This window comes from Hyla sarda, chromosome 8 (genome assembly GCF_029499605.1).
Source record: "Hyla sarda isolate aHylSar1 chromosome 8, aHylSar1.hap1, whole genome shotgun sequence".
Classification (NCBI taxonomy): domain Eukaryota; kingdom Metazoa; phylum Chordata; class Amphibia; order Anura; family Hylidae; genus Hyla; species Hyla sarda.
The window spans coordinates 49480569-49505622 of record NC_079196.1 but is presented as its reverse complement, the minus strand read 5'-3'; the positions used below and the strand labels follow the sequence as shown (position 1 = coordinate 49505622).

General features: G+C 44.8%; 1 protein-coding gene across 9 annotated transcripts in view; it reads left to right on the top strand.

Moving 5' to 3' along the window:
- Nucleotides 1–25054, top strand: part of STK39 (serine/threonine kinase 39) — a 452628-nt gene that overhangs the window by 117846 nt on the left and 309728 nt on the right. For all 9 annotated transcript variants that reach the window (XM_056533261.1, XM_056533262.1, XM_056533265.1 and 6 more), the window contains exons 3-5: nucleotides 5380–5488; nucleotides 7932–8073; nucleotides 18187–18242. In XM_056533261.1, coding sequence (XP_056389236.1) covers nucleotides 5380–5488; nucleotides 7932–8073; nucleotides 18187–18242 — 307 coding nt within the window. The remainder of the gene's footprint in view (nucleotides 1–5379; nucleotides 5489–7931; nucleotides 8074–18186; nucleotides 18243–25054) is intronic.

Here is a 25054-nt window from a genome sequence, read left to right as displayed (position 1 = left end):
GTGGTTTGTTCTTTGATGACTACTTAACTTGTATTATCAAATAGTTGTTTGGCTTCTTTTAGAACCAAAATGGTAACAGAAATCACCGAAATGGCTGATCAAAAGTTTACATACCCTTGAATGTTTGGCCTTGTGACAGGCGTCTGAGGTGAAAAACACATGAATGGCAATCAAATGTGATTTCCCACACCTGTGACTTTATAAATGGCAATTAGTGTCTGTGTATAAATAGTTAATGGGTTTGTTTGTTCTCACAAATGCACTGAGCAGGCTAGATACTGAGCCATGGGGAGCAGAAAAGCCTAATAAGTTATTGGAACTTTGTAGAGATGGCAAAGAATATAAAAAGATACCCACAGCCTTGAAGATGCCAGTCAATACTGTTCAGTCATTTATTAGGAACTGGAAAATTTGAGGACATAGATCGGTGGTCTTCAACCTGCGGACCTCCAGATGTTACAAAACTACAACTCTGAGCATGCCCGGACAGCCGGGCTGTCAGAAGAATTGTTCAGCCACAACTGCCAGGAGAAATACAGGCTGTAGAGATGAGCAAACTTACAGTAAATTCGATTCATCACGAACTTCTCGGCTCGGCAGTTGATGACTTTTCCTGCATAAATTATTTCAGCTTTCAGGTGCTCCCGTGGGCTGGAAAAGGTGAGTCTTTCCTAGGACTGTATCCATCTTTTCCAGCCCACCGGAGCACCTAAAAGCTGAACTAATTTATGCAGGAAAAGTCATCAACTGCCGAGCCGAGAAGTTCGTGACGAATCGAATTTACTGTAAGTTCGCTCATCTCTAACAGGCTGCTCTGATGAAAGCAAGTGTGGTTGTTTAAAAAAGCATATCATGACAAAAATGAGCTACATGGTCCATCTGCCAGAAAGAAGTCTTTACTGCGCCAGTGCCACAAAAAAACCCACCCATGGGTTCATGGACTTTAAAAATAGAGTCTGCAAGCTGAGGTTGTGAGGAACCTTACCCTTTGATGAGAGTTTGAATCCGGAAAGCTGCAGCCTCAAAAAAGGAAAGCTGTGACCTGTGTGTATAACACATTTGTTGTCCACTTTGTTGGGTGGCTGGTAGTAAGCCAACTGTATAGACAGGGATGATTTCTGTATACTTAGCATTGGACAAGCAGGATTTATTTTGTGTTTTGTTTGAAAAAAAGCCCTGTTTAAATCAAGTCCCTGTCTCTGATAGTTGGTGCTATTTGCCTAGCTTTACGCTAGGTGCAGGCTTTGCTGAGATTTTGAGATTTTGGATGAATAACAAAAAAAAAACAAAAAAAAAAAAACAACTGCTGCTGCTTGGAATGTACGGTATATAAAATAAATGACATTTATTTGTTATTTTCTAAGTAACATGCACATGGACAGATAAATAAATGCTGAGATATATGTATATGTGTGTATATATATATATATATATATATATATATATACATATACACATACAGTGCATGTATTGCAAATAGGCTGTTTGCACAACAGTCATAGAAACTATGGCAACTACGTGCTCTATTCATGTTTCATCTAGACAATTCTGATTGATGATTGAATTGTCAAAGAAAGGATCTGAAATTCCTCCGTAAGAATAGGTAGGTGACCTTTTGGAAGAAATATTAAAATGTTTAAGCAAGCCTCCAGGCACAGTGAATGGGCTGTGTTACACCTTGTGCAGGGCCTGAGGGGGTAGTGCGTGATACATAAACCTTCCCTTTATTTTTGGCGTGCTCTACTCTTCAGTCCTTCTGTTAGTTGTAACATAGTGTATCAATTATGTATATACTGTATACATTCACATACTATCCTCAGGGGTATGAACAACATTTTCTACTTTTTAGTTCAAACACTGGAGTCTGATGTAACACCCCTTACTTACTGCAGACAGCGAATTTGTAAACTCCAGAGAACAAACCCAGACACCAAATGACAGAGAGTGCGTAAACGTTTCATCGTGTAAACATATATTACTTCTCGTTTACATAATACAGTGTTCCTGTTTTGCTACATTTTATAACACTGATCTTTGTGAGCTTATACAGGACAGGGTTTTATTGCAGTAGAAATATTGAGCGGCCTAAATTTATCATTATTGATCTTCCTCTAAGTGCAGACGATGGGTTAACCATTGGTGCTGTGCAGATAATTCAGTATATAATCTAGATACTTTGTACTATAGAATATTATTCAGTTTTTTATAGTTTCATTGTATCATAATACTGCTACATCTAATCTAAAGCTTAAAGTAAGTGTCCACTGTTGAATGTTGTTTTATATGTCTTTGTAAATGTTTTAAGCATTTAGAGCCATGGCCAGGACAAGGTATTATGGTGTTCAAGGCAGATAAGACAAATTGTGCCCCCACCTAGCATCGCTATTGTCAAAAAAAGATACAAATTACCCCCTGCCCCCCTACACACACAAACACACACAACTGCACATCCACACACATACAGTGTCCACTCAAATTTTTGTAAATGCTTTATTATATCTTTTTATGTGACAACACTAAAAAAATTACACTCTGCTACAATGTAAAGTAGTGAGTGCACAGACTGTATAACAGTGTTTAATGTTGTGTCCCCTCAAAATAATTCAATACACTGCCATTAATGTCTAAACCTTGTCAAGTGAGCATGCCCCTAAGTTGAGATGTCTAAATTGGTCCCAATTAGCCATTTTCCCTCCCGTGTCATGTGTCATGTGACTTGTTAATGTTACAAGGTCTCAGCTGTAAATGGGGAGCAGGCGTCTTAACTTTGGTGTTATCGCTCTCACACTCTCTAATACTGGTCACTAGATTTTTAACATGACAGCTTACAAAAAAAAAAGAATTGTTGCTCTACATACATAGAGATGGCCTTGACTATAAGAAGATTACCAAGACCCTAAAATTGTGCTGCAGCACGATGGGCAGGACCATACAGCGGCTTCACAGGACAGGTTCCACTCAGAACAGGCCTAAACATGGTTGACTAAATAAGTTGACTGTAAATGCTCAGCATCATATGCAGAGGTTTTCTTTTGGAAATAGTCGTATAAGTGCTGCCAGCATTGCTGCTAAGGTTGAAGGGGTGGGGGGTTCAGCCTGTCAGTGCTCAGACCATATGCTGCACACTGCATCATATTGGTCTGGTCATCACCGAAGGAAACCTCTTTTAAAGAGAGAAGCACAAGAAATCCCGCAAACAGTTCATTTAAGACATGGGGGACAACATTACTAGAACCAAGTCCTGTGGTCCGATGAGACCAAGATAAATTATTTGGTTCAGATGGTGTCTCAACCAAGATGACCACTGTCTTGCTAAAGAAGCTGAGGGTACAGGTGATGGACTAGACAAGCATTTCTACAGACCTAAACCCTATTGAGCATCTATTAGGTAGTTGCCCACCCTGTAGGTAGATAGTAGCCCAAAGTGTTAAAAAAAAGGGACTATGGTAACGCTATTAAAGTCAATATGGTCCATACCTACCTGTGCTTATATGTCGGTATCCCATTTGGATCTTCAGGATCATATGCTTTTATATCTATCTATCCATCTATGATTTATCTAATGTGATTAGTTTCTATATTCATGATTATTGCCATTTTATTATGAAACAGGACCATAACTACCTCTATACTTGAATCTCCCATAAATAAGCAGTGAGAATTTCCAACCTTTGCAGCTTAATGTGATGGGAAATCAGAACTTGAATTCCTGCCAAGAGATGTTCCCTTATTCTGTCACAGCATTTACTAGATTGCCAAAACAAACACTGGATGCAGACACATAGTGGACCTTGATTTGGAGTCTTATTTGAAGGACCATAATAAAACCTTGAATAGCATCCAAACGTCAGGATTCATGTGTGAAAGGATTACCCTGAAATTCTTAAACAGTCCAAAGAATAGCTACCGTAGTTTGTGCATTAAAGGGGTATTCCCATCTCAGCTTGTTATTTATAGGATAGGGATTAAAGAGGTAAACAAATTTTTACAAATCAACTGGTGCCAGAAAGTTAAACAGATTTGTAAATTACCATCTCGCTCCCCGGATCCGGGAAACCTAGTTTGTTTGCTGCCAATAAAGACCTTTCCCCATCAGCCAATCACTGGCTTGACACGTGACACCACTGCGGCCAGTGATTGACTGAAAAGGGAAAGGTCCTACTAGTTGAATGGTGAAGAGAAGAGACACTGGACCGCACAGAGGGAAACGGCATCTGCAGGGACCTGGAGTAGGTGAGCAGAAGGTTTTTTATTTTTCTCCCTGCGCCCTTTTACTTAGCTCAGTGGTTTTCTACCAGGGTGCCTTCAGCTGTTTGCCAGTCCGGGCATGCTGGGAGTTGTAGTTTTGCAACAACTGGAGGCACCCTGGTTGGGAAACACTGACTTTTAGTATTTAAATTAGTTTTTAAGTGCTCTGCCCGGCCTCTACCAGTAGCAGCACACGGGCCGGCCCAAGCAGATAATCTCATGTTTTTCTGGGGGGCCGAATCGCTATATCGCCAAAAGAAAAAATCGCGATTCGATTGCTTTCGCGATATATCGTGCAGCCCTAGTTTTAACCTGAACCTGTATCCTGACTTGTAATTTGTATTTTGTACTCCACCTCAATATAGGTCCTGATCCATTGCTTCCTGCTTTGCCCCTATGCCATGTGTTTACACCTTTTCTATCCTGACATGTTTCCTTGACCTCTGAACAGTTCTCTTTATTATTTTGACTTGTGTCGCCTTTGCACTTTAGTCCAGCAGAGGGACTGACGCCCATTTAGGGATTCACTGTTTAGGGCGGATACGCAAGAAGACAGGGAATGCAGTTCTGATTGAGCTCACGACTGCATTTTTCTCTGGCCAACGCTACAGGAATACAGTCTCACAAGCAAGGGGAAGAGGGAATAAACTTGATAACAGGAGAAAGAAGAATTTTTATCTAATAAGATAGTTTACAAAGTTTTTAATATTCGCTTGCACTATTGATCTATGCAAAGTTTGTTCGAATGGAAGTACCAAGTTATTTATTTTTTATTCTTCCCTTTATTGGGCATATTCATTTGTATCAATTGTACATATTCATCTAAATAGAAACAAATGTGGAAAAAAAACACCATATGACTAAACTGGTATGTCGGGGCCAAAATACACTTTATAATAATAAAGTATTTTTCTGAATAGCGATAGGGCCCCATCCATGGTAACAACATCATTGTTTCATTAGCCTGATATGTCATTGTCTCCTGTGCCGCCAATGCCTTAGGTTGTGGAATCTGCTTTGGAGATGATATAAATGTGATCTGAAAAGGCATTAATCATTGTGTATTTTAGTGATTCCTCTTTGTTCTTTATCTCTGACAGTGACTAATCCCAGCAATATGTCTCTTTTCAGAAAGAAATACAAGCCATGAGTCAGTGCAGTCACCCCAATGTCGTTACATATTATACCTCGTTTGTGGTGAAGGAGGAGCTATGGCTGGTGATGAAGTTATTAAGTGGAGGTAAATGTGAATGACTCACTGATATTAATTGGGATTTATAACAACACTGTATATATTGGGTTTCTCTGGAGTAAAACAAAGTATTCAGCTGAACATCACATAAAGGCAGGGTAACAGAGGCATACAGGAATGGGCCTCATGACCTACCTATGTTTGAGCCATAGTGGGGAGCCACCAACAAGGAGCAACTCTTGCAATACCACATACAGTCTGTCAGTATATTACATTTATGGCAAAAAAGAAAAAAAGAAGAGAAGGTGGGCACCTAGCGAAGCCCGTAAGGCCATGTTCACATGGTATAAAATATGCCGAATGTCTGCCCGGAAAACAGGCAGACATTCCGCACATATGATCAATCCATCGGACACAAGGATCGCTCGGAAATACGTTGTCTCATAGACGGCAATGCATATCCAAGCAAAGTCCGCAAGAGCTAAGGGCACAACACACTCGTGTAGATGGGTCAGCAACCTCATGGTCCGTCCTTTGCTTCTGTCCACAAGCCGATACTTGCATCAGAGAGAGTGATGGAGGTGAATAACCCGTGAAAAAAGACCTTCCCAGAACACTTCACCCAATAGACAAGTTTGGGTCACAATTGTATATAATAGTGTTCCTCTATTAGGACATATACAACACATTTGGATTCTGAACCGGATTCTTCCTCAGGCATTCATCTTGAATACCTGAAGAAGAATCCGGTTCGGATTCAAACACGTCATATATGTCCAATAGAAGAACACTGTTATATACAATTGTGACCTAACTGGTCAATTGGGAGAAGCGCCCTAAGAAGGTCTTTTATCAGGGCTATGCGCCTGCATCACTTGCTCTGATGTATTACATGGACAGCCATTTGTTTGAATACCTGCATTTAATGTTAAAGGCCTAAGAGTAATAAAGCACATAGATGCAGCTGTGCTGGAATGAAACACATGGCGCTGTAGGACTAGTGATGGTGAGTGTGCATGATATAGGCAAAAATAAATAAATAAAATACCTGGAGTGGTTCTTTAAGTCACATAAACTGCCCCAGCTATTTTATTGGCCGCCATATCCTTTGTTGGGGAATCGTGAGAAAGTCGGATAGAAGTCTGAGTGGTAGGAACCAGAGCTTTGCACTCATTAGTGGTGGCGACACTCGAAGCATTAAAGCTGGATTTACTAGTTGATTTAATAATTCTGACTGTCTTCTCCAATGCGTAAACTTGATAAAGTGTCAAAAGTAAACTGGTCGGAAGACTTTGCTCAGCCAAGAAAAATATTTAATAAGCACTTTGGAGGGATTAGTTATTTTCAGACTAGACAATGGTCGGTTGTTTTAGGGCATCGGGATGCATTTTATTTTTATACCACTCAGATTATAGACTAATGCACAACCCTCATGTATTATGTCAGTTTTAGTTTCAGGGCTGCACCTCATCCTTTCTTCACCTTTTTTAATGCAGTAGATCATTGTTTCCCAATCAGGGTGTCTCCAGTTGTAGCAAAACTACAATCTCCCAGCATGCCTGGACTGCTGTTTACACATTGGAGTCAGAATTAATAAATCAACTAGTAAATCCAGCTTTAAAGGGGTACTCTTTACGAACGCTGGGTTCCAGCGGCAGTGGTCGTGACGTCATGTCTTGTCCCCTCGTAACGACCTTCACGCCCTTCTCCCATAGATATGACATCACGAGTGACGTAGATAGGGATAAGATGTCTAGCGATGGAGGACCCCTTTAATGCTTCAAGTGGTGCCATAGCTAATGAGTGCAAAGCTCTGGTTCCTACCACTCAAACATCTATCCGACTTTTTCATGATTCACCAACAATACCAGCTGTCATCATGGTTAGCTTTTTGTAAATTAGAAAACCATATAAGTGCTGCGGAATCTGTAGGCGCTATATAATAATTTAATAATAATTAAAACCATCCTGGGTATTTTATTTACTTATTAAATTTTTTTTTATTAATAGTTTTTTTACTATATCATGAAAACTCACCATCACCAGTCCTACAGCGCCATTTGTTTTATTTCAGCACAACTGAATCCATGTGTTTAATTACTCTAGTTTGGTCATGTGATCACCAGTCTGACTCTCCAAATCTTCTAAAGCCTAATGGTTACAACAGGATGTCAGACTCTGACTTCCTGTAGACTACAGGATGAAATCATCCCCTACCAGATCCCTCCTACCAGCTCACATATCCTGCCTTAGGAAGAAATGCCTTAGCGTCTTATGACTAGGGCCTGAGTGGGCAGTGTTTCACATACCAGCTCCGTGCCTGCCCCTTATGTTCTGCATTAACATAACATATAATATTAGTTTTTCCTGCAGTGTTCCTTTATTATTCCCAAATATCCAACTGTTTAAATCCTGTTTTTATCCAGGCATTATTAGATTTAATCAGATATATAATATTTTTATTGTTATTCTTTGTCTTATTATGTTTCAGGTTCCATGTTGGATATTATAAAACACGTGGTCGGCAGAGGTGAACATAAGAATGGCGTGCTAGATGAACCAATTATCGCTACTATACTTAAAGAAGTCTTAGAAGGATTAGACTATCTACACAGGAACGGACAGATTCATAGGTATGTTATAGGGTGGGCAGAAGAGGTTTTGTGGGCTATTATGTAAAATATTTATTTAAAAAAAAAAAAAATAAATAAATAAAAAAAAAAATAAAAATATTTATATATATATATATATATATATATATATATATATATATATATATATACATATAGTTTCTAAGTTTAAAAAGAGTGATATAATAATAATAATAATATATCATGAAAGTAATTTCAGAACTATATGGCCCTGATTTACTATTGTAAACCCGGCATGTTTTGTTGGGTTGTGCCCCAGATTCTGGTGCATTGCGCCAGAAATTCTGTCTGTGCCAGAATGTGCGCCAGAATTTGAGTTAAAATTAGAAAAAACCTGACTAACTTTGCATTTTACTGAGAAAACCCGGAAAAGGTGCGTGGTCAACTGGGAAAGTGGCCGTGGCTGCCGAAAAGGGGGAGTGTCCCCAACATTTTCACAAAAACCCAACATATTTACTAAGGTTTCCACAGAAAATGTGGTGGATTTCAGCTGAGGAAAACCCGACAGATCAGAGCATGTTTAAAAAAAAAGCAAAATGTAGGGAAAAGTGCAAAATGTAGGGAAACCTTAGTAAATACCGTGGAAAATAAATTGTAGGGAATTAAAACCCACAACACTCTTAGTAAATCAGGGCCTACAGTGGGGATCAAAAGTTTGGGCACTCCAGGTAAAAATGTAAATTAATGTTCATAAAGAAGCCAAGGAAAAATTTTAAAATCTCCAAAAGGCATCAGATTACAGATTAGACATTCTTATAATATGTCAACAAAAGTTAGAATTTATATCCATCATTTACACTTTCAAAATAACAGAAAACAAAAAAACGTCTGCAAAAGTTTGGGCACCCTGCAGAATTTATAGCATGCACTGCCCCCTTTACAAAGCTGAGACCTGCCAGTTTCATGGATTGTTCTCAATCATCATCTGGGAAGACCAGGTGATGTCAATCTCAAAGGTTTTAAATGCCCAGACTCGTCTGACCTTGCCCCAACAATCAGCACCATGGGTTCTTCTAAGCAGTTGTCTAGAAATCTGAAAATAGTTGACGCTCACAAAGCTGGAGAAGGCTATAAGAAGATAGTAAAACGTTTTCAGATGTCAATATCCTCTGTTCGGAATGTAATTAAGAAATGGCAGTCATCAGGGACAGTGGAAGTTAAAGCAAGATCTGGAAGACCAAGAAAAATATCAGACAGAACAGCTCGCAGGATTGTGAAAAAAACTATTCAAAACCCACGTTTGACTACAAAATCCCTCCAGAAAGATCTGGCAGACACTGGAGTTGTGGTACACTATTCCACTATAAAGAGATACTTGTACAAATATGGTCTTCATGGAAGAGTCATCAGAAGAAAACCTCTTCTACGTCCTCACCACAAAAATCAGCTTTGAACTTTGCAAATTAACATATAGGCAAGCCTGATGCATTTTGGTTACAAGTTCTGTGGACCGATGAGGTTAAAATGTAACTTTTTGGCCGGAATGAGCAAAGGTACGTTTGGAGAAGAAGGGGAACAGAATTTAATGAAAATAACCTTTGTCCAACTGTTAAGCATGGGGGTGGATCAATCATGCTTTGGGGTTGTATTGCAGCCAGTGGCACAGGGAACATCTCACGAGTAGAAGGAAAAAGGGATTCAATAAAATGTCAGTAAATTTTGGATGCTAACTTGATGCCATCTGCGAAAAAGTTGAAGTTTAAAGGAGTACTCCGGCATTCACTTTTTTCCTTTTATCCTGTCCGGGCTGCAAAATAAAAGAAAACACACTTTCTCATACCTGCCAACGAGCCCCCGGAGCTCGTACAGGTGTTCGGTCCCCGGGTGTTCGTACAGGTGTTCGGTCCCCGGGCTGTATTCTTCTTACTTCCTGTTAGCCCGGCACGTCACACGGAGCTTCAGCCTATCACCGGCCGAGGCGGGACATCGCTGTGGCCGGTGACAGGCTGAAGCTCCGTGTGACGTGCCGGGCAAACAGGAAGTAAGAAGAATACAGCCCGGGGACCGAACACCTGTACCGAAGTGTACCGGAGCTCCGGGGGCTCGTTGGCAGGTAAGAGAAAGTGTGTTTTCTTTTATTTTGCAGCCCGGACGGGATAAAAAGAAAAAAGTGCGTGCCGGAGTACTCCTTTAAGAGAGCATGGCTTCTACAAATGGATAATGATCCTAAACACACCTTGAAATCCACGGGGGATTATATCAAGAGCCGTAAACTGAAGGTTTTGCCATGTCCTTCACAATCTCCTGACCTCAACATAATTGAAAATCTATGGATAGACCTTAAAAGAGCAGTGCGTGACAGACAGCCCAGAAATGTCAAAGAACTGGAAGACTTTTGTAAGGAAGAATGGGCAAAGATACCTCAAACTAGAATTGAAAGACTCTTGGCTGGCTACAAAAAGCGTTTACAAGCTGTGATACTTGCCAAAGGGGGCAGTACAAGATATTAACTCTGCAGGGTGCCCAAACTTTTGCAGATGCCATTTTTTTGTTTTCTGTTATTTTGAAAGTGTAAATGATGGAAATAAAATCTAACTTTTGTTGACATATTATAAGAATGTCTAATCTGTAATTTGATGCCTTTTGGAGATTTTTCCATCTTTGCTTGGCTTCTTTATGCACATACATTTTTTTTTTTACCTGGGGAGCCCAAACTTTTGATCCCCACTGTATATGTTGCATGTCTTTTCAACGCATTAATTCACATATTTGCTCATCTTCACAATAACTTTTCCAGTTTTATTGATTATAGCACCATGTTTTATGTGCAATACCTTACCAACTATATGCATAGTTTTTCCATAAGGAATAATCCAGCAGAAGAAAACTTTAGTGAAACTTTGGTTTATTAAACACCTTTAATAACTATAAATCAATGCATTTTGGTCATTTGTGACCTTAAATGAGTACTCCGGGGCTAAGACATCTTATCCCCTATCCAAAGGATAGGGGATAAGATGCCTGATCGCGGGGGTCCCGCAGCTGGGGACCCCCGTGATCTTGCATGCAGTACCCCGTTACAATCAGTCTCTTGCGCCTGTTCGCTCCGGGTCTGATTACTGGCGATCACGGGGCCGGTGCATTGAGGGGGCGGATCGCCAGTAATCAGACCCGGAGCGAGCATGCTCCGGGGACTGATAGTAACGGGGTGCTGTGTGCAAGATCACGGGGGTCCCCAGTTGCAGGACCCTCGCGATCAGGCATCTTATCCACTATCCTTTGGATAGGGGATAAGATGTCTTAGCGCCAGAGTACCCCTTTAATCGTGGACAAGAACTATAACTCGATCCATTTCAGTCGAAGTACAACACTAATCGTGGACAAGAACTGTAATCTGATGCATTTCGGTTGATGTATGACACTAAGGGTGGACAAGAGGTCAATGCGTGACCTTAATCATGGGCATTTAGGCCATGATTAAGGTCATACATTGACTTAAACACGTCGGAATATAGTTCTTGTGTCCATGGATGTACACAAAAGTTTCCTTCTGCTGGATTATTCCTTTTGGAAAATCTATGCATGTGGACTAGTAGCCGGGACTCAAGGCCATCCGTTCAAGAGGGACATCAGAGAGCTGGTGTGCACTGTTGGGTTTGTTACATTATCTGCCAAATCATATGGTGTGCTGTTAAAATCAGGCATCCAGAAGTTCACATAGCCTTTTCGTTTAGGCACCTGGGGAGAGATAAACCATTGTTGTCTTTTAAAAATGTGTTCTCCAGTCATTTTTTTTGCTTTGGTTTTGCTTCTGTGCGACATATTTATCATACCATTGCAGGGGGGTTGATAAATTTGGCGCACGCAAGCAAAAAAAAAACTATAAATCGCTTCAGGACACCATTTTGCATGTTTCCTCCTCTCCTCTGTCACATGTTTGCACAAAAAGTCGCAGTTGTGACTTTTCTTTTTGTGCGACTTTTTTAAAAGTGCTCTCCAAAGCCAGGTCTGGGGTAGATTTGCGGTGTTTTGAAAGAGTTTGCTACTCATTTTATGTCTACTTGCGACATTTGTACTTCATGACACAACAACCTTTTTAGGGGTCGCCCCCCAAGGGGTTAGCCCTAAACTATAAACCCCCCTTAAAACTGAACTTTATTGAGTCACTTTAAAATATATAAGCTCTGGTGTAGCGGTTAAAAACACAGCTAGTAGTTGTCTGCATAATATGTGTGCATCCAGTAACTATTTAACAGTGATACTGTTCTTTAAAGGGTAGCTCCCACCATCCTCTTTTTTTTTTTCTCTGTCTCCCTGCCTTTATTTTTATTTTTTTATTACCGTATATACTCGAGTATAAGCCGACCCGAGTATAAGCCGAGACCCCTAATTTCAACCCAAAATCCCAGGAAAAGTTATTGACTCGAGTATAAGCCTAGGGTGGGAAATACATCATCCCCCCTGTCATCATCCAGATCCGTCATTAACATCCTCATCATCATCACCGCCTGTCATCATCCAGACCCTCATCATCATCACCTGTCATCATCCCCTTGTCATCATCCCAAACCCCCCACCTTCATCATCCCCTTGTCATCATCCCCACCCCCCTTCATCATCCCCTTGTAATCATCCCACACCCCCCCCTTCATCATCCCCTTGTCATCATCCCCACCCCCCTTCATCATCCCACAACCCCCTTCATCATCCTCTTGTCATCATCCCACACCCCCCTTCATCATCCTCTTGTCATCATCCGCCCTCAGTGGTCTTCAACCTGCGGATCTCAAGAGGTTTCAAAACTACAACTCCCAGCAAGCCCGGGCAGCCATCGGGTCCGCAGGTCCGCAGGTTGAAGACCACTGCGGCCTTCGACATCATCCAGCCCCCTCTCACCCCCCTTTAGTTCTGTACAGTACTCACCTCCGCTCGGCGCTGGTCCGGTGCTGCAGGACTGTCCGGTGGGGAGGTTGTCCGGTGGGATAGTGGTTCCGGGCTGCTATCTTCACTGGGGGCGCCTCTTCTCCGCGCTTCGGGCCCGGAATAGAGGCGTTGCCTGGACGATGACGCAGAAGTACGTTGGCCGATGGCTGTCCGGGCTTGCTGGAAGTTGTAGTTTTGAAACCTCTGGAGGTCCGCAGGTTGAAGACCACTGCGGGTGGAGAGTTCACTCGAGTATAAGCCGAGGGGGGTGTTTTCAGCACGAAAAATCGTGCTGAAAAACTCGGCTTATACTCGAGTATATACGGTATCTTAAAAATGGCATTTTGTCTGCCTGGTAGTGTGCTCACTACCAGGCAGACTTCCCCAGCAGGCACCACGTCACTGATGCCTGCTGGGGGCCGACTTCTGCCCTTAGTTCTCCTGACAGGGTGCCTCCAGCTGTTTCATCACTACAACTCCCAGCATGCCCCCCCCCCCTCCTCACACCTGTGCCGGACCATGAGCGGGGGTCCGTAGCAAGCGTGTGCCCAGCTTCCTGTCATGCCCGTACACTCTGGAAACTGTCTCTATGTTTCTGGAGGATTGAAAGTCCTCCAGAACCATAGAGAGAGTTACCAGAGTGTAGGAACATGACAGGAAGCCGGGCACACGCTTGTTGCTCAGTGTGTGATGGGCCCTCCTGTAAATGGCGCCCCCCTCTCCGTATAACGCGCTCCCCCCGGTAATGACAGGACACAGCTGTGAGGAGGCGGCATATCCCCACTGGAGCTGCGGCTGTAAGGAGAGGTAAGAGCCATGTGTGGCCATGGTGGCCAGTGTGTGAGTCCAGGGAGCCAATGCGCAGCCCTGGATTTCACTGTGCTCGCTCTCGCCTGTTTGATTGACGGACGGGGGCGAGCACCGCAGTGACTGGAATTTTGACTCATTTGCCAGGCTCAAATGAGACGAAATTCTGTAGTGACATCACTGCCGAATGCATTCGGCCACTAGGAGGGCGACCCCTAGTGGCCGAATTTAAAAGTGATTTTAAACTGGTTTAAAATCACTTTATTTTTAATTAAACTATATTAGAGATATGTTGTAGTACTTAAGTACAATAGTAACACTATTGTGCGGATACCGCTGCTCTGACAGATGGACACTGATAGCTGCTAGTTAAAACATGAATAGCCCTCCGCTGCCTGACGTTTCGTTGACTAAGCCAACTTTATCAAGGTACAGAGGCTAATGGCCGTTCGTTTAGTCCGCTCTCCCTTTTATATCCTCTGCTAGTGATGTCAGGAACCACTACATCACTATGCGCCGGTTCCTAAGCCAATCTTGACTCAGATAGTGTGACTGACCAATCCGGTCATATTTCTGAGGCCTTTTCAAAAATAAAACAAGAAATCTGATTGGTTGCTATGGGCAACTCAGCAACTTTTCCTCTGGACAGGTTTTGATAAATCTCCCCCTATAGGTGAATATCATCTGTTCTGCTTGGATTTTACTTTGTGATGTGTTTCACAATTGTGTCTGAAAACACAATTATTGTACAAGTGTTACATTTGTACCCATTGGTGTACAGAAGAGAATTTGAACAGAATTAGTAATATTTCCCTCAAGTTTTTTCCCGTATTTGCGCACTAGATCCAATAGACACAATTCTTAGGATCTGCTTTTTGATGTCACAAGTTACAAGAGTATGTGGTAGAAACCAGACCTACACTCAACGCGGGAGATTAATCAAAACCTGTGCAGGGGAAGAGTGGGGCAGTTGCCCATGGCAACCAATCAAATTGCTTTCATTTTTAAAAAGGCCTCTGAAAAATGAAAGAAGCAATCTCATTGGTTGCCATGGGCAACTTGCACTACTTTTCCTCTACCCAGGTTTTGGCAAATCTCCCTTAATGTATAGAGCAGTGTTTCCCAACCTTTTTCGGGTCAGGGCACACCTCGAAAAAAAAAAATTCTGCGGGGCACCGCTACAGAGGTTGACGAGCAAAAAAAAAAAAAAAAAAAAAAAGGGGGGGAAAATGGTAAAAAGATGCACTGCACTATATCTATTTATCAGTGGGTATGTAGTTTAAAGTGCTGCTTTATACAGCAACTCACCAATGATGTCTTCTCTAATTTGCAATGTTGCCTTCTATTCTCCATCTGGTCCGGCCCATCATCACGATTTCTTCCACACACAATCTATTAGGCGCCAAACTTTTTTTTAAATGGGTGACAGAGGTGTGTAGAAGAGTGTACATGGGTGACAGAGGGATGTAGAGGGGTGGACATGGGTGACAAAGGAGTTTAGAGGGGTGTAGAGGAGCGTACAGAGGGGTGTACAGGAGCGTACATGGGTGACAGAGGTGTAGAGGAGTGGACAGAGGGGTGTAGAGGAGCGTACAGAGGGGTGTAGAGGAGCGTACATGGGTGACAGGGGTGTAGAGGAGTGGACAGAGGGGTGTAGAGGAGCGTACATGGGTGACAGGGGTGTAGATGAGTGTACAGAGGGGTGTAGAGGAGCGTACATGGGTGACAGGGGTGTAGAGGAGTGGACAGAGGGGTGTAGAGGAGTGGACAGAGGGGTATAGAGGAGCGTACATGGGTGACAGGGGTGTAGAAGAGTGGACAGAGAGGTGTAGAGGAGTGGACAGGGGTGCAGAGGAGTGGACAGAGAGGTGTAGAGGAGTGGACAGGGGTGCAGAGGAGTGGACAGGGGTCGACAGGAGGGTGAACATGGGTGACAGAGGGATGACAGAAGGGTGGACGGGGGTGGACATGGGTGATGGGGGGTGAACGGGAGTGAAAGGGTTGACAGGAGGGTGGTGGACAGGGTTGACAGGAGGGTGGTGGACAGGGGTGACAGGAGGGTGGTGGACAGGGGTGACAGGAGGGTGGTGGACAGGGGAGACAGGAGGGTGGATGAGGGTGAACATGGGTGACATGGGTGACAGGAGGGTGGACGGGGACGGGACGGGAGTGAAAGGGATGACAGGAGGGGGTGAACATGGGTGACAGGAGGGGAAGAACATGGGTGACAGGAGGGGGTGGACGGGAGTGAAAGGGATGACAGGAGGGTGAACATGGGTGTGAACAGGGGTGACAGGAGGGTGGTGAACATGGGTGACAGGAGGGTGAACATGGGTGACAGGAGGGGGTGAACATGGGTGACAGGAGGGGGTGAACATGGGTGACAGGAGGGTGGAGGAGGGTGAACATGGGTGACATGGGTGACAGGAGGGTGGATGGGAGTGAAAGGGATGACAGGAGGGTGAACATGGGTGACAGGAGGGTGGATGAGGGTGAACATGGGTGACAGGAGGGTGGATGGGAGTGAAAGGGATGACAGGAGGTTGAACATGGATGACAGGAGGGTGAACATGGGTGACAGGAGGGTGAACATGGGTGACAGGAGGGTGGATGAGGGTGAACAGGGGTGACAGCAGGGTGGATGGGAGTGAAAGGGATGACAGGAGGGGGTGAACATGGGTGACAGGAGGGGGTGAACACGGGTGACAGGAGGGTGAACATGGGTGACAGGAGGGGGGGCGGACTGAGTGACAGGGGGGGGACTGGGTCATAGGGGTGTGTGGACATGGGTGACAGGGGGGGTGTGGACATGGGTGACAGGGGGGGTGGACATGGGTGACAGGGGGGGTGGACATGGGTGACGGGGGGGTGGACATGGGTGACGGGGGGGGACATGGGTGACGGGGGGGTGGACATGGGTGACAGGGGGGGTGGACATGGGTGACAGGGGGGGGTGGACATGGGTGACAGGGGGGGGTGGTGGACATGGGTGACAGGGGGGTGGATATGGGTGACAGGAGGGGGGGTGAATATGGGTGACAGGGGGGGGGTGGACATGGGTGACAGGGGGGGTGGACATGGGTGACGGGGGGGGTGGATATGGGTGACATGGGGGGGTGGACATGGGTGACAGGGGGGGTGGGACATGGGTGACAGGGGGGGGTGGACATGGGTGACAGGGGGGGGGGTATATGGTGGACCCGGGTGATGGGGGGGGGGGTTGGACAGGGTTGAGAAGGGGTAACAGAGGGGTGGAAAGGGTACAGTACCTTAAGCAAGCCGGTCCGCGCAGCTTTGCAGGTCCACGGCAGGCACGGGAGTCCGGCGCAGGTGAAGATCGTTCCGCCCCAGGGACCCATTTTTGGCCCACTGCACCACAAGGTAGAAGGGGGAGGGGGATGCAGGGGACGCAGTGGGGAGGGGGACACTGTGTGCGTAGTGCGCACGCAGGCTTCCCTTCCCCCCTGCGCCGCCAGTCATAAGCGCGCAGGCCGGGGCGGGATATTTAAAAAAAAAAAAAATCACAGCAAAATCCCGCGGCACCACGGCCAGTGGCGAACGGCACACACGTGTGCCGCGGCACCGCGGTTGGGAATCACTGGTATAGACAATCTTAGTTTTCATGTCAGTGGGTTTTTTTTTCTTAGTTTTATTTTGATATAAAATCTTCAGTAAAGAAGCCAAACTATATATATATATATATATATATATATATATATATATATATATATATATATATATATTGAGGTTATTTTATTCAATTACATCTGACCTCTTGTGATCCTCAGCAGATAAATATTATGATGCAGATCAAATCTCCACCGCATTTCCTGATCTAATTTCCTTTCTTAATCAGGAATAGAAAAGTATTTGTCAGTAACACTTAAAGGGGTAGGACATTTTTTTTAATCATCTGGTGCCATAAAGTTAAACAGATTTGTAAATTACTTCTTTTAAAAATATTAATCCTTCCAGTACTTATCAGCTGCTGTATAATACAGGGAAAGTTCATTTCTTTTTGAATTTCTTTTCTGTTTGTCCACAGTGCTCTCTGCTGACACCTCTGTTTATGGCAGGAACTATCCAGAGCACGATAGGTTTGCCATAGGGATTTTCTCCTACTCTGGACAGTTCCTGACATGGACAGAGGTGTCAGCAGAGAGCACTGTGGACAAACAGAAAAGAAATTCAAAAAGAAATGAACTTTCTCTGTATTATACACAGCTGATACGTACTGGAAGGATTAAGATTCATAAATAGAAGTAATTTACAAATATGTTTAACTTTGGGCACCAGTTGATTTAAAAAAAAAATATTTTCCACCAGAGTACCCCTTTAATCAGCTAAGTATTTTTTTTTTTTTTTATAAAGTTATATTGAATGCATCTAAGAGAATTTAAGATTTCTTTTTATATTTTAACTCAGGGACCTAAAGGCTGGAAACATCCTTTTGGGAGAAGATGGATCCGTACAGATAGCAGGTAATGTCAGTGGCACAAATAAAGAATAAAGTAGTTATTATTTTAGACTTACTCTGTACATACTAACTTGAAGGGGTACTACAGTAATTAAGGTTTCTGATTGTGAGGGGGGCATTATCTCTCCCTGTGCATGGAGTGGCATGTCAGCACTTGCTGTTTGCAGTGTTTTTGAAAGTGTTTCCCAACCAGGGTGCCTCCAACTGTTGCAAAACTACAATGCCCAGCATGCCCGGTCAGCCTTTGGCTGTCCGGACATGCTGGGAGTTGAAGTTTTGCGACAGCTGAAGGCACCCTGGTTGGGAGGCACAGGTCTATGGGAATGGCGTAGATACAGAATGACTGTATTAGGTTTCTACGGGGTTCCCATAGACAATGCATGGAGAACCTGCTCATGGGCCACTCCATGCACAGGGCGAGATGGGACCATTCCAGAGATCGCTGGGGGTCTCATTGGTCATACATACCCACCACGATCATGCACTTAAGTCCTTTAAAGGGGTACTCCGGTGAAAACCTTTTTTTTTTTTTTTTTTTAAATCAACTGGTGCCAGAAAGTTAAACAGATTTGTAAATTACTTCTATTAAAGCATCTTAATCCTTCCTGTACTTATTAGCTGCTGAATACTACAGTGGAAATTCTTTTCCGTTTGAAACACAGAGCTGTCTGCTGACATCATGAGCACAGTGCTCTCTGCTGACATATCTGTCCATTTTAGGAACTGACAGCGTAAAAGGAAATCCCCATAGAAAACATATGCTGTTCTGGACAGTTTTTAAGACGGACAGAGATGTCAGCAGAGAGCACTGTGGTCGTGATGTCAGCAGAGAGCTCTGTGTTTCAAAAAGAAAGGAATTTCTGCTGTAGTATTCAGCAGCTAATAAGTACAGGAAGGATTAAGATTTTTTAATAGAAGTAATTTACAAATCTGTTTAACTTTCTGGCACCAGTTGATTTAACAAAAAAAATAAAAAATTTCACCGGAGTACCCCTTTAACCCCTTAAGGACACATGACGTTCTCATACGTCTCCATGTCCGAGTCCTTAAGGACACATGACGTATGAGAACGTCATGTGTTTTGCCGGCCCCCCGCAACCATCTGGAGCGGAGCCGGCGCCCGATGCCTGCTGAAATCGATCAGCAGGCATCGGGGCATATCGCCCAGGGGGGTCATGATGACCCCCCATGTCGGCGATCGCGGCGCATCGCTCGTCAATTCAGACGAGCGATGCGCTGCGATTCCGTTCCCCGCCGCTCGCCGGGCGGGGATCGGAGCCGGATGTCTGCTGATTTCTATCAGCAGACATCCTGGCAGTGTGCCGGAGGAGGTCCGGAGGACCTCCTTTACCGGCGATCGCTGCAGGACGCCGGTAACTACTAACCGGCGTTCTGCAGCGGTTCCAGGTCATCAGGGTCACGTGTGACCCTGTGACCTGGATATAGATGGTGACTGGTGGTGTAGTATACACCACCAATCACCATCCATGCTGTACTGGGGGCTGGCATTGTGGCCACCCCCTCAGTACAGTTGTGATTGGGTGGCCAAAGTGGCCACACCAATCACAATGTAATGGGAGGGGATCTGGTGGGCTAGGAGCACGTTGCTCCGTTCTGCCCACCATTCCACAGAGATCTGGTGTGCAGGACGGAGCCCCGTGCTGCCCACCATCCCCTCAGTAAAAAAAAAGTGCCCCTTGCCCCCTTTCTGTGGCCCCTTGGCACAGAAATCCCCAGGGATAGCTTTAGATTAGGTAGGGACAGGTTAGGGTTAAAAAAAAAAAAATAGTTTTTAATTTTATTTTTTTTGGCGTACCTCAGTGGGTGTCCGTGGGTCCGTAGCACCTTTAGCTGCGTGACCCCGGCCCTGCTGGGTCGCTGCGGTCTGCCGTCAGCCTTTTTTTTTGGCGCAGATCTTTTTTTTTTTTTTTTTTTTCACTAAGCGTGTGTGCGGACCCTCTTAGTTATAAAAGAGCGGTCCGCCACCGTTTGTTAAAGCCCACCCGCCGCTGATCAGTCCCGTAGTACTGATCAGCGTTTTTTTTTTGTGGTGCCGGCGCTTTTTTTCGGGTTTTCTAGCGTGTTTTTGCCCCCATAGGCGGTCCGTGCCACCAGTAGCAGGCGTGTACTGTGTGGCCGGACCGTACCTGTGTGTGCGGCGTGCCTCACCGCTGTCAGTGATTTATCACTGATCAGCTTTTTTTTTGTGGTAAAGGCACCTTTTTCGGTTAACGCGGATTTTTTTTTGCACCCATAGGCGGTCCGTGCCACCAGTAGCAGGCGTGTACTGTGTGGACGGACCGTACCTGTGTGTGCAGCCTGTCCCACCGCTGTCGGTGATTTATCACTGATCAGCGTTTTTTTTTTGGTTCAGGCGGGTGCATTTTTTTCGGGGTAAAGCGTTTTTTTATTTATTTTTTCGGGTTTTTTGTGTGGGGGTCTGTGAACAAGCCACCAGCCACTGTCCTGGGCTGAGTGGCTGGACCCCCCACTGACTTCTGCGCCCCCTGCCGCCACAAGCGCTAATCAGTGCGCACACCACTGATTAGATAAACGCTTATTTTTTTGGTGCAGGGTTTTTTTTTGCGCTAGAAGTCCCCCTTTTTTTTAAAAGTCCCCTTTTTATTTTATATTTTTTTCTGTTAGGGCGGGTTAGTTTAGTTAGGTTAGGCTAGGGCGGGTTAGGGCGGGTTAGGGAGGTAGTATCGCACCACACCACACGCAGCACACACACCAATAAAGTTTTCCCCCCCACTCACACACATACCCGTATCCCCATTAGAGTAGGGAAATGGCCCGCAGAGTGTTTTCGGCGGAGGAGGCATATGACCTAATTGCCTCCGACTCTGAAAGCATCTCAGAGGACGATGAAGACCCCACCTTCCTTATTTCATCGTCCTCCTCATCATCTAGTTCAGATGATGAGCCACCAAGGCGGCGAACTCGCCGCCATGCGGTGCCGCAAACCTCCTCTGTCCTTGAGCCTGTGCCCCATGCTAGTATGAGTCCCCCTGGCGCTCATACTAGTGAAGCCCCCCTGCCAAGGTCACTGGTACCTCGTACCGGAGAACTTGACTGGGCTGAGCCAGCGGACCACGAGCCCGTGATTCCTGAGTTTGTTGGCGACTCAGGAATCAAAATTAACATCGCCGGGTTCACTGAAAAGGACTTTTTCGGTCATTTTTTCAGTGACGACTTTGTTAATTTGATGGTTACACAGACGAATCTGTACGCCCAACAGTTCGTCGCCGCTAACCCGGGCTCACTTTTAGCTAGACCCGGCGGCTGGACTCCAGTCGATGCAGCCGAAATGAGGACCTTTTGGGGCCTTGCGCTGCATATGGGTATAGTTAAAAAACCCTGTGTCAGGCAATATTGGAGTGGGGACGTCTTTTACCAGACACCCCTCTACAGTATGGCCATGACACGTTCCCGGTTCGAGGCCATTCGGAGATGTTTGCATTATGCTGATAATGCGGCATGTCCCCCCCGAACTGATCCCGCGTATGACCGCCTGTATAAAATCAGGCCGGTCATCAATCACTTCGGGGCCAGATTTTGGGAGGCCTATGTCCCGGGGCGGGAGGTCTCTATTGATGAGTCGCTCATCAGCTTCAAGGGGAGACTCAGCTTCCGGCAATACATCCCGACCAAGCGAGCGCGGTATGGCGTGAAGATGTATAAACTTTGCGAGAGTACCTCCGGGTACACTTGCAAGTTTATGGTGTATGAGGGACGAGATTCCCGCATTGAACCCCCAGATTGTTCCCCCACTCTGGGTGTTAGCGGGAAAATCGTTTGGGGCCTTTTGCACCCATTGCTAGATAAAGGTTACCACCTTTACGTGGATAACTTTTATACTAGTATCCCTCTCTTTTCATCCCTCGCCGCCAGATCCACGGTCGCTTGTGGGACAGTCCGGAAGAATCAAAGAGGCCTTCCGCCCCATCATTCCCTACATGCTCCTATCCCCCGGGGTGAGTCCCGTGCCTTTTCCCATGAGAACCTGTTGTTGGTCCGGTATAAGGACAAGAGGGATGTCCTTATGCTCACCACAATTCATGGGAATGGCAGCACCCCTGTCCCTGTGCGAGGTACCGCGGGACCGGTCCTCAAGCCCGATTGTATTCTGGACTACAATCGGTATATGGGGGGAGTTGATCTTTCTGATCAAGTCCTCAAGCCATATAATGCCATGCGGAAAACACGCGTATGGTATAAAAAGGTTGCGGTCTACATGGTACAGGTTGCCATGTACAACTCTTTTATACTGTACCAGAACGCTGGCAACACAGGGACATACCTGGAGTACCAAGAGGTAGTTCTAAAGGCCCTCATCTATGGTGATCGCCAAAGAGCGGGTCAGAGCACCTCTGGAACTTTAGGTCCCCGGATCGTCCCCGGCCAACACTTTCCATGTGTGATCCCCAACACTGGAAGGTCGGGACGAACCCAGAAAAGATGCAGAGTGTGTCACAGGAAGGGGAGACGGAGGGACACCACCATTCAGTGTGACACTTGCCCCGATCATCCGGGCCTCTGCATAGGCTGCTTCAGGGAGTATCACACTTCCATGGAGTACTAAATTTTCCATCCTTTGCCCTAAATTTCATTCCCCAGAATTCGGCTCCAATGTACCAGTCCAGGGTACATTATCTTCCAAATTTTATACCAAAATACCCTACCCCCAAAAAATCAAACCCAAAACCTCTTTCCCAATGCCCCTCATAATATCTTTGTCCCCCAAAAATGGGTCATGGGACACAGAGTCAACAGCATTGGAGGTTTGCAGTTGCCTCAAATGCGCAACGCTCTCTCTCTCCACCTGAGCGGGTTGCGCATTTGAGGTAACAGAATAGGGACGGCCCCACATATCCCCTTCCCAGAATGATGATTCAGAGTATAGGGTTTGGGGCGGGCATCATTTTTACTTTTGGCTGTACTCTGGGTCATCATTCTGGGAAAATAATTGGCATATCAGTTCTAAAATTGCAATTTTTTCCCCCCCATAGTACACTTCATCCATTCCTGGAAAATAAATGAAGGGAACACCCGTCTGTTCCAAATCTCCACTTCACCCTATACACCTTCCTTAGGGGGTGTACTGTTTGTAATAGGCTCACATGTGGGTGTTCCTTTCTTGTATTTTCCTCTGAATGTATGTAACTGTTAGGTCCGTAACAAACATCCGCCTCAAATGCAAAGAGTTCTCGCTGAGCTCTGTCGTATTTCCAGGCGACAATTCGGAGTCACATGTTAGTTGTTCCCAGAAAAATGAAGCAGAGTATAGGTTGAAAATTGCAATATTCAAAAGCTACCCTTCATCCATTCCTGGAAAATAAATTTAGGAAACACCTGTGCATTAAAAATGTCCTCTTTACCCCTATACCCATTCCTCAGGGTGGGTACTTTCTGTAATGGTGTCACATGTGGGTGTTTCATTTTTGTATTTTCCTCGGAATGTATGTAACCGTCAGCTACTGATATGCCAAAGGTCACAAATACAAAGTGACCTCTATGACTTCTGAGCCTTGTTGTGCGCCCGTCCAGCACGTTACCCCATATGTGGATGTATTTTTATAGTCAGGGGGAAAAGCCCTCATAAATGTGTAACCCAATTCCTCATATTACCCCTTGTGAAAATGTTAATAATTGGGTAACCCCAGCATTTTACTGTAAAAAAATCTAATTTTTCAATTTATGGCCCACTTTTCAAAAAACCTGTGAGGTGTAAGTACTCACTGTAACACTGTTACGTTCCCCAAGGGGTCTAGTTTCCAAAATGTATGCCATGTTTTTTTTTTTTTTTTTACTGTCCTGGCACCATAGGGGCTTCCGAAATGCGGCATGTCCCCAGAGCAAAATTTGTAACTCCTCTTCTGAGACCTGTAGTGCGCCAGCAGAGCACTTTTCACCCCCATATGGGGCGTTTTCTGAATCAGGAGAAATTGGGCTTCAAATTTTGGGGGGTATTTTCTGCTTTAACCCTTTGTAAAAATGTTAAATTTTTGGGAAACCAAGCATTTTTGGTAAAATTTATTCTTTTTTTTTTGCATATGCCAAAGTCGTGAAACCCTTGTGGGGTATTAAGGTTCACTTTACCCCTTGTTACGTTCCCCAAGGGGTCTAGTTTCCAAAATGGTATGCCATGTGTTTTTTTTTTGCTGTCGTGGCACCATAGGGGCTTCCTAAAAGAGGCATGCCCCCAGAGCAAAATTTGCTTCAAAAAAGCCAAATGTGACTCCTTCTCTTCTGGGACCTGTAGTGCGCCAGCAGAGCACTTTTCACCCCCATATGGGGCGTTTTCTGAATCAGGAGAAATTGGGCTTCAAATTTTGGGGGGTATTTTCTGCTTTAACCCTTTGTAAAAATGTTAAATTTTTGGGAAACCAAGCATTTTTGGTAAAATTTATTCTTTTTTTTTTGCATATGCCAAAGTCGTGAAACCCTTGTGGGGTATTAAGGTTCACTTTACCCCTTGTTACGTTCCCCAAGGGGTCTAGTTTCCAAAATGGTATGCCATGTGTTTTTTTTTTGCTGTCGTGGCACCATAGGGGCTTCCTAAAAGAGGCATGCCCCCAGAGCAAAATTTGCTTCAAAAAAGCCAAATGTGACTCCTTCTCTTCTGGGACCTGTAGTGCGCCAGCAGAGCACTTTTCACCCCCATATGGGGTGTTTTCTGAATCGGGAGAAATTGGACTTCAAATTTTGGGGGATATTTTCTGCTTTAACCCTTTGTAAAAATGTAAAATTTTTGGGAAATCAAGCATTTTTGGTAAAATTTATTCATTTTTTTTTGCATATGCCAAAGTCGTG